General features: G+C 37.8%; 2 protein-coding genes across 2 annotated transcripts; both read left to right on the forward strand.

The window, feature by feature from the left end:
• The first annotated feature begins 38 nt into the window (after positions 1-38).
• Positions 39-2,232, forward strand: lamtor2 (late endosomal/lysosomal adaptor, MAPK and MTOR activator 2). The gene is made up of 4 exons (XM_027014293.3): positions 39-750; positions 1,065-1,227; positions 1,603-1,692; positions 1,804-2,232. The coding sequence occupies exons 1-4, from the start codon at positions 683-685 to the stop codon at positions 1,858-1,860; spliced, it is 378 nt and encodes a 125-aa protein (XP_026870094.1). The 5' UTR covers positions 39-682; the 3' UTR covers positions 1,861-2,232.
• Positions 2,233-3,703: 1,471 nt separating this feature from the next.
• Positions 3,704-7,673, forward strand: rab25b (RAB25, member RAS oncogene family b). Its single transcript, XM_027014308.3, has 5 exons — positions 3,704-3,990; positions 5,655-5,850; positions 6,437-6,630; positions 6,805-6,885; positions 7,039-7,673. The coding sequence occupies exons 1-5, from the start codon at positions 3,954-3,956 to the stop codon at positions 7,164-7,166; spliced, it is 636 nt and encodes a 211-aa protein (XP_026870109.1). The 5' UTR covers positions 3,704-3,953; the 3' UTR covers positions 7,167-7,673.
• Positions 7,674-9,761: the final 2,088 nt, after the last annotated feature.

Raw genomic sequence — 9,761 nt, forward strand, 5'->3', positions numbered from 1 at the left:
AGTCCATCTGTGCTCATGCCACATTTCGTGTTTGCCATCCTCGAGCCCTTTTTCAGTGGCACTATCAGCTCAACACAGCTATGCAATCATGTTTATGGTGTGTTAAGAATGGTCTGCTGTGCAAATAATATCCTGTGCAGTGGTTCTGTGGTCACAAATTGACCAATGATGAACAGTAGACATTGACTAACAAATGTTGCATGGCAACATAAAGGCTTTAGCTGGAAACTTTACACATAAACTTAAATGTTTTACCTAATAAAGTGGCAAGTGAGTGTAGGCACAAAGTTGTTTTTAATGCAATGGCTGGAAGAGGCAGTATCCCTGTGATCATTGTACTGTGCTAGTACATATCAGACTGGTTTCAGTTTACGTTGTAAGGCATCTGCTTTATAGTTAATTTCCCTATTAAGCGAAACGAGAGTGAAACTGATTGTGTATGCATAATCAAGTGGAAGATGTAACGTTGTATTACTGTCGCAGTAGCCACCAATGGTATAGATTTACTTAGCACCAAACTACTTGCCCCACAATTCCATTCGCTCTGATAGGAAACGCTTAAGGAAGTCGGTGTCAGCTGATGTTCGTGAAAGTTTGGTTTAGTTAGCTAGCAAGCCTAGCTAATCTAGTATCTTGAAATCTGTAGCAATTTTGAGCGTTTGAAGTTTTACCCTTTTGCAGCATGTTACGCCCAAAAGCGCTGACTCAAGTTCTCAGTCAGGCAAACACAAGTGGAGTACAAAGCACATTGTAAGTATTGCAGTGTTTGCAGATATAGCTAATATTTTGGCTGGCTAACTAGCTAGCTAGTTAGGTAGGTAACTAAGCTATTTTAGCTGGACAAACAGCTGAATTGAATTTAATTTGCTTCTTGCCAGTGTCGATGTGTGGTTGTCATGTTCTCGTTTCATTAAGGTGATGGATAGAAATGTTTTTGCTTGATGTTTATGTGCCTGTTTTATTGTTTGTTATAAATCAAACGTTTACACTCGCTAAAGGGCAGTTGGTTCAATAGTGTTTTCATAAAAGGTAGCTAGCTCATCGAATATCCACCCCCTCACCAGATTACTGAATAACGAAGGTTCACTCCTGGCATATTCTGGTTACGGGGACACGGACGCACGAGTTACTGCAGCTATTGCTAGTAACATCTGGGCAGCCTACGACAAAAATGGTCATCAAGCCTTCAATGAAGACAAACTGAAGTTTATTCTGATGGACTGTATGGTAAGAGTGCAGATTGTCACAACTGGGGAATGTAAAGTAGCATTATAGCCTTGAGACGGGTTAACACGGCAAAAGTTAATCAAAGGTTAATTCAGTCAAAATCTGCATGTATTTCCCGTTGGAAATAAAAACATCTAGCCTGTAGCTTTAAACGCATTCAGCCGCATAATTGCATACTAGCCTCTTAAATTATAGTTAGGACCGACCTTGTCCCTTTTACCCCACAAGCCTGGCTCTTTCTTGCATGTCTTATTGTAAAGTAATATCTATAGGCTTGAGGGGGATGTTGCAATACTGTGTGCAATAAAATGTAATTTAGTAGTGTGTGTTTGCACCAAGGATAAATGCCTTTAAATGAATTGTCTGTAATTGCAGGAAGGCCGAGTGGCCATTACCCGTGTGGCAAACCTATTACTGTGCATGTATGCCAAGGAGACTGTCGGCTTTGGAATGCTTAAAGCTAAGGTATAGTACAAATTGTTGACAGATAATGACCTCATAAACCTTGTTTAATGTCTTTCATTTAAAAAAGCCAAAGCCCATGACGGAAGTGTTTACCTGGACTTGTTTTTTTAGGCAGAGGCTCTGGTGGAGTACCTTCAGGAGCCTTTAACTCAAGTGGCGGCTTCGTAGGAGGCAGAATCTGAAACTGTTGTTTCCCCCAGAAATTAATCATGTTTCATGAATATTGACCTTGATTTTATGAAAGTCTGTTCTTTCTGGCTTTATTTATTTGCTGATTTTGTGCTATGCTTTTTTGTTTTGTTTTTGCTGTGTAGTGTACATAGGTCTATATATAACTTCTAATGAATCAAAATCTTGTTAACTTGTGATTTCTGCTTTTCCTTTCATATATCTGATGTTTTTCCTGGTCTTTCTCAGTACATATTGTGGTTGCACATAACCAGTTAACCCATAAATGATAAATATGATACAATCTTTTGTCATATACTTTGTGTGTCTCACAACAGCGCCTTATATAAATCAAGTTGGTGAAAAATGAAAGTGCGTTTTTGTATTTTTGCATCATGCTGTGTTTTATTCCGGTTGCATTACCATGGTTGTCACATGAATATTGTCTGTGTTCCTTGAAGGTTCTTTGTTGACTAAACATGTCCTTTGACCATTTCCTGATTCTGTGAATGGGGTGCTGGGAGATGTTTCCTGTTGGTTAAAAGTAGCTGATTTGTTTTCACGTAGCATAAGCATTCTTGTAGAGAATCCTTAACATTGTTTTTGCTTGGGTAAAAACCATATATTGGTACTTCAGTCAGGTTTTTTCCTGTAACATCAAAAGACTGCCTTTCAGCTTCTTTGTGTGATGCCAAACTAAACATTTACATCTCTCTGCTTTTCAGTGAAGGTATGTGGGTGCGTACACTCATTGTCCATCATCCACTCATGCCAGAAATGCTATAAAGTAGGTATTAAATATGTTGATGCAGCTTTTAAAAAGAAAAGTTGGATAACTTTGGCTTTTTTCCCCCCCATATATTCATAATTGGGGAAACATTTTTAGGATTTTCTTTTGGGGGGGCAAAAATATTTTAGAAAACTGCAAGTTTTTGAGTCAGGATATGTAATGACTAAAATCTAAATTCTGCTTCTTTATAGTGTTAATTTATAAATAATTTTGCATCTAGTTCTCCAAACTATTTTTACCATACTACTTTGTTTTTTTGATGCTTTTAAAAGCATTTTTTTAAGTTTACTATGCAGGTCTAAGTATGTTTTGTACTGAAGGGAGGGAAAAAAATACAAGAGAAGGGGTGTCCTGTTAAGATTTGCTTTTAGTATAAACCAGGCAGGGCACAGGAACAAATGACTGATCTGAATAAGGAAGTTCTAAAATGTTTGTGACCCCTAAAACGAACATTTTCCATATTCGTCTGTAACTGACTTGTTTTAAATGTCTCAGGAAGAATGCAAGGCCACGTTTCCTTGTATGTCATCATATTAGGAATACTGATTGGATGTAACTGTCCTTGCCAAGATGTGCCCTTTTTGTGGCATATCTAAATGGTGTTTAAAATTTTACAGGGACTTTCACAGTCTGTGGGGTAGATGCTTTTGCCTTAAAAATTTGCATGTTACAAGTGTCTCTTGGCACCACTATCTGTACCATTATAATTAACATTAATATGTAAGTTTTGGTGGGTTTTTGTTTTTTTTTTTCCTGGTTACTGTCATCATCTTCTATGTAGAAACTTCCACATAGTAACATAAGTCATTTATGCTAAGGAGAGGTTCTTTCAAGCTTGCTGCTCTGAATGCACTGTTCAGAGATTGGTTGTACATAAAAACTAGGAGGTGCTAGATTTGATCTGTTTTGTTATTGGCCAGGCAAGTGCAGCATAAGAACCAGTTTCATATGACTGCACCTGTGCTTACCCTACTTGTTCAACCTGCTTACGATTACATCACACTTCCCAACCCCACCCCGCCTCATACCCAATGCACTTGTCAGCGGAAGTGCATAGCCAAACATTACAACTAGTTCCTTGTTCTAACAGGTGAAGTTTTAACATAGTCAGTGAGGTGTAATTATAGACAGATTTCGTTTCTAGAGCTGCTGTAGTTTTTATTTTTGCCCTCCATTTGACACTGGAATCGGTGCTGTGGGAGGGTTTGTTTTCTAGTTTGTTTTCTTCCATTAAGTACACTGGAACCTTTACTAATGAACTTATTCAGATTTTAAGAAAGAAGAACTAATGTGAGGACTGAGAATGGGATCAGACGAGGCCTACAACTTTGTCTTTAAAGGTGTGTTCTAAACTTCCTCACCATTTTTATAGCTAATGTAGTTCTCTTTGCAAACATGCAAGATGGATCTTAAACACTGATCAACACTGGTATCCTAGTTAAAAAAATGCTCACCACCAGTTTTCCTTATAACCACAAATTGACTGATCTCTGCTCTGCTCCTTTTTTTAATGCTTACAGGCAGTAGCATATTTATAGCAAACTAGATCAATCTATCTGCTCATCCAAAACCCTTTTTAAAGTAATGATTATGAAAGGTTAGCTGTTTTAGGGGCTGTTGCCAAGGTTATTTGTTTGTTTGTATTTAGAAATAGATTCAAAAATGAAGCAATTTTGTTGGTTGTTAGGCTTTGCAGATTAAAAAAAAAAAAAAAAAAAAAAAGGATAAATCTAACTATAGCCTTGCTATGCGTAAATATATTTTAGGGATGAATTAAATATAATAAAAACCATATCTATAATTATTTAAACTACCTGCAGTTCCATATTGCTGTTATATATAAGTTTTCTATCTGTCTTAATTGTTTGATATCTGCTTCATGTTAACGTGTTGCTGTCATTCAGTTTTCCATGCCTTCTGGTTGTCCACAAAGAGGAAGTACTCGGGACACAGTATAACATACTAATATAAGCATGGCAAGCAATAACTTTTACATTGATCACATGAGGTTGTGAGGAACACCTGGTGTGCAAGATGTCACATGGAGGGTGAGAGAATTAGCATGTCTGCATGGTTTCTTTGATAGAAAAACAGAAATCACAGGTGCATGGCAATGGGGAAGTATTGTTTGTGATTATTAATAGGACAATATGACATTTGTTTAAAATACAAACATAATAATACAACAAAATATGCAGTATTTTTGTCAGTATGGGATATTTCTGCTCAGTGAAAGATTAGGTTCTCACTAAACATATAAATGCAGGCTCTTTAAAATGCTCCAAGGTCACGAATCTCATTCTCCATAGCAACCAGGGTGTTGTTTGCTCAAGATAGTTTATGGGGTAAGGAAGAGGAGTTTTTTTTTTTTTTTCTTCCCATCATAATTTGAAAAGTGTAAGATTTTACAGTCCTCGGCCAAAGCAGAGACTCAAACCAGTAGAGAAGCCTAATTGGTTTTGGATGCTGTATAAGAGATTACACATGGTTTTCATAGTTCTCAGAGGCAGAGCACTCAGCACCTTGTCAGTCTAAATGTGTCGGTTCTGGTGTAAACTAAATTAGCCATCATTGGACAAAACAAAGTCAAACAAGACCTTGTTGTTTGCTATGTCATTTGATTTCTTAGCTACTTCTATCTTTCTGATTCAGAGAAATGCATTTTCAGCCTTTCAAGCTTGGCTTTAATCTGTCTAGTGTTTCAGTGTATGGCATTCACTGAATATTTGGATGGGTGTGATGTTTTCAATTATGAAACATTCAGACATTACCAGCCTGCCTGGACATATCTCCTTTATCCTGTGATTGCCAAATTTGTTACAGGGAATGCATGATGACAAGCATTTTACAAACAAAATATCTCAAATGACTCAATGCCATGAGCCCCGTACAGAGTGCATGTTTTGTCCAGTCTCCCTAAATCACTTACTAAACAGTTCAAGCTGGGGCCTGTACTAGGTCTGTACACTGTGACTCATGAACTCCTCTCTACTCAATTTACCAGTGGTTTTAATAGGGGAGTCGGGTGTAGGCAAAAGCAACTTGCTTTCACGTTTTACCAAGAACGAGTTCAACCATGACAGCCGGACGACCATTGGTGTGGAGTTCAGTACAAGGACCATGGAACTGAATGGTCTCACCATCAAGGCTCAGATCTGGGATACAGCTGGACTGGAGCGATACCGAGCCATCACGTCTGCGTGAGTAGCAGCCACAGCTCCAAACCAAAGCAATGGGAGGCCTATTTACTGCTCAGAATTTCTCTAAACTGGAGTCTTTCATTTTTGAATCCAAGAAATTACATTTACATTTACAGCATTTAGTAGACGCTCTCATCCAGAGCGACTTACAAAAGTGCTTTGTCATTTACTCATAGAATACAGTAGTACAGTACAGTAGGTCAGAGTCCAACATACCAATGATCTAGAATACTGTAGAAATATAGGGATTACTGCAGATGACTAGAAGTACAATTCAATTAAAAAGGATCAAAATCTTGTTTTATTTTCATTAGCCTGGGGTCACCAAGTTATGTCAAAAAATATAGATCCTTTTCCAAATTCACACCTGTGTGCTGCCATTCTAATTGGCCATCTCTTGTTCTTTTAAGGTAACCAATCAGGGAATATCTAACTGGACTTATGGGTCCCAATTCTAACCAAAAAACTTTTTTGGGTGTTTTACTGGAAAGCTTTCCATGAATATTCTGTTTTCAAATCAACCCAAAACCTTTCCAGCTCAAATTCTGATTCTGTCCTGTTTTTTTCAACTGTTTTTCCACTCCAGTTACTATCGTGGTGCAGTTGGGGCACTTTTGGTTTATGACATTTCAAAGCAACTGACATATGAGAGTGCGGAGCGCTGGCTGAAGGAACTTTATGACCATGCAGATCCTCACATTGTGGTCATGCTGGTTGGCAACAAATCAGACCTGGAATCTCTAAGAGCAGTGTCAACCACGGATGCGAAAGATTTTGCAGGTACTATACTTAAGATTCCCGGTAATGTGTTTGTAAATATGTTTTTATTAACGGAAGGTTTGAACTAGATGTGTAAGAGTGTAGACACAGGAAATGTACCTATGTTTTCATGTGTTTTATATTTCCCACCTTAAACATCACAATATGATTTATCAAATGGTATATCATGTTCAGAAAAGAATGGACTGCTGTTTATGGAAACATCAGCCTTGGAATCCACAAATGTTGAGATTGCATTCAACAATGTTCTCATAGGTAAGTCCTGTATACTGTCAATACTTCCTCTCATATTTCTGTATATTTTCCACCCCTGTGGGCTTGGTCTTGGAACTGAGCAGCATACTTATTATACATTCACTATAATAATAGTTTTAAATTAGGAGGAAATGTATCAAATGTCTCTTACAGAGATCCATAAGAAAGTGAGCAGCAAAGAGGTGACCCATGGGTCAATTAGTGCTGTGTCACTGTCCAACACCAGAGCTGGCACAGATGACACTCAGGGGGAGACGAAGCCCTGCTGCAGGAACTTGTAAGAACATTCCAGAGTGACAGACATGACAGTGCAGAGAGAAGTGTGTGTAGATCAGAGGTCAGAGGCTCTGTCCATCCAGAGCCCTGTACCATTCAGTCATCAAAAATTCAGAAGAACCTCTTTCTGATGACTGATGTGACAATAGCCAATGTGACTTGTGATTTTAAAGAGAAATTATTTTTGTACATCTTTCAAAATCATTGGAATTACTATTTAATACACCACTTAAATAAACCTTTCTTGCCTAGTATCATATAAACTCTTCCACAATAAACATTTCTGAATCAGTAAGGAAGATGTTACATAATTTCTTTGTTTTTTTCATCCTATAGGTTCAGTTTTGTCATTTAGGTTGTAAAAGGTTTTTTAGGTTTAAAATTTTAAACTAGACACTACATTTTTCTTTTAAAACTGATCTGTCCAATCTCAAAGATAAGAGTTTAATGAACTGTACCTGCTGGTCTGTAACTGATGATCATAAATAAATAGATTATATAAGTCTGTTACACTTTAGAGTAATTTCTGTCTTTATTTGGGTCACACCAAAACATTAGTTCAAGATAATCAAGAATCACTCATTTGCATCTAAACAGACATTACTGTATTATCATCAGAACTCAGTGAATGTTGTTCATTCAAGGGTTTTCTGATGAAGAACAAGAAGATAATGAGTTCATACCGTCGCCTTAATTTCTTCAGCTAAGGCTGCTCAGGTGAAGATTCCATGGGCTAAGAGCAATAACACCAACAAGACAGCACTACTTCCTCTTAGCATGACACACATAACAACAGGACCACTAGTTCCTGCCATAAGGGGGAGGGGCTACCCAAAGCCTAACAAAGTACTATTGATCTTCACATAACACGGAGGTCAGCTGGAGCAAGTTTTTTTGGGCTAAAATCTTTGGGAGAGAGGTGGTGGTTGTTGTGTCTATGTTTCAACCACGCTCATTCCTTGCAAAGTCGAGTTGAAGGAGGAGATGAGATGGTGTCCAAGCCTTATTCAAGAAGATGGGACAAAATCTGCTGTCCAAGTTGGGGCAAGGGTGACTGCTGCAATGGTGGAACATGAAAAACACAGTTGTACCTTTCTCAAAAAAATTGCAGCTCCTGAATATTTCTGTGTACCTGAAGAACTTGTCTGGTACTGCTGATGTTCCCATGCAGTAATGCGGTAATAAAAAGAACTCAGAGACTGAATATCTGCAGAGCAGTCTTTTCAGGATGGTGCAGAGTGTTCCTCTTGCTGTTCCTTGTCAGATCTTTACCCAGGCTGAGATGAAACTCCTGGACACATGGTGCTTGGTCTAAGCTTTTCCCTCCTATCATGACCTTTGCCCATGTTCAGTGTTGAACAAAAAAGTGGCAGTCTACCCAGTGTATGCTGCGGGGATAAGTGAACATTGAGAGAAACTGCCATTCGGAGCAAGTTCTGGCATGCAGAGCCCCAGTTAGTACTTACCCAACACCAATACAAAGAAGTAGACCTTGTGTTAAGGGAAAAAATCCTTTAGATCCTCTCAAGCACACAGTTATCCCAATTAGGAAAGTGGTCATATCAGAGATCTTTTTCCTATGCTTGAGAGCTACTTGTAAGGGCAAGTAAGCAAATCTGTTGTGGTCAACTCCTCTTCTGCCTACCAAGCCTGACAATCAGACAGAAACTGAGTTGTTCAAGGTTGAAGAAATAGAGATTTTTTTTTGCATTGGCTGTTTTTTGAGATACCAGGTTTTTGAAATCCACAAGCTTCTTAAGACTATGCAGAAAGGTGACTCTATACTGAGGTAGCTCATCCATTCTAAACAGGGTTGATGTTACAAAGCACACTGTGTAATGTGTGCATGCTTTCTGGTCTTTAGATTTTGTCATTAGGTGGCAGCAAATTCCAAACCTCTGATTTTGATGCACTGAAAATAATTTCAGGTAAAATGACTTTTGTTTTACAGTACAAGTTCAGCAAAAAAGTCCTAAAGTGTAGCTCACTTAAAATGTGCTATTGGAGTTTTTCTGGTTTAAGTGTATATTAATAATATGTATGGCCAGCTCTGCTTCCTTCATGCCAATCACTATGTAGCTTGTCATCGTGAAATGCAGTATGCTTTATTGGTTATGGCCTATATGGTTTAAGTTTTAATGAATGCAAAGAAGAAAAACATACAATGTTTTTTTTTCTGAGATCAGTGGTATCATTCTTTATTTTTCACACGAATTAAAAGAGGTACTGGAACATCATTGGTTTTTAGATTTGGTTTTATGCACTTTCTAAAATAGACAAACTAGTTAGAAACAAAATGTAGGATGGATGTCAAGAATATCACCAAATAGTGCAAGTGCAACAGCAGTCAATAAACCTATGAATTAAACAGTGAAATGGAATTCTGTGCTTTTATTAATTACTACACATTGGGTCTAACTTCTGTTAAACACTCTCTTAGAGGAAACCTGGTCTTTTCCCAGAACATCTTTGAGAAACCATATGGTGTTAAGTTCATTATTCTGTGTCTGTTAATGATGCATCTATACTCTTAATTTGTAGACTGGCTCAAGGAATGAGGTAAATCCACTATGGTAAAAATGTATGCTTTTACTAAACAC

This window comes from Electrophorus electricus, chromosome 1 (genome assembly GCF_041902795.1).
Source record: "Electrophorus electricus isolate QZ-2024a chromosome 1, ASM4190279v1, whole genome shotgun sequence".
NCBI lineage: Eukaryota > Metazoa > Chordata > Actinopteri > Gymnotiformes > Gymnotidae > Electrophorus > Electrophorus electricus.

Bases quoted from the DNA above. Each gene is read 5' to 3' on its own strand.
- lamtor2 (XM_027014293.3), top strand. From the start codon at position 683: ATGTTACGCCCAAAAGCGCTGACTCAAGTTCTCAGTCAGGCAAACACA. The intron at 751-1,064 runs GTAAGTATTGCA...CCCCCTCACCAG, and splicing joins AGTGGAGTACAAAGCACATT to ATTACTGAATAACGAAGGTT. The intron at 1,693-1,803 runs GTATAGTACAAA...TTGTTTTTTTAG, and splicing joins TTGGAATGCTTAAAGCTAAG to GCAGAGGCTCTGGTGGAGTA.
- rab25b (XM_027014308.3), top strand. From the start codon at position 3,954: ATGGGATCAGACGAGGCCTACAACTTTGTCTTTAAAG. The intron at 5,851-6,436 runs GTGAGTAGCAGC...TTTCCACTCCAG, and splicing joins TACCGAGCCATCACGTCTGC to TTACTATCGTGGTGCAGTTG. The intron at 6,631-6,804 runs GTACTATACTTA...TATCATGTTCAG, and splicing joins GGATGCGAAAGATTTTGCAG to AAAAGAATGGACTGCTGTTT.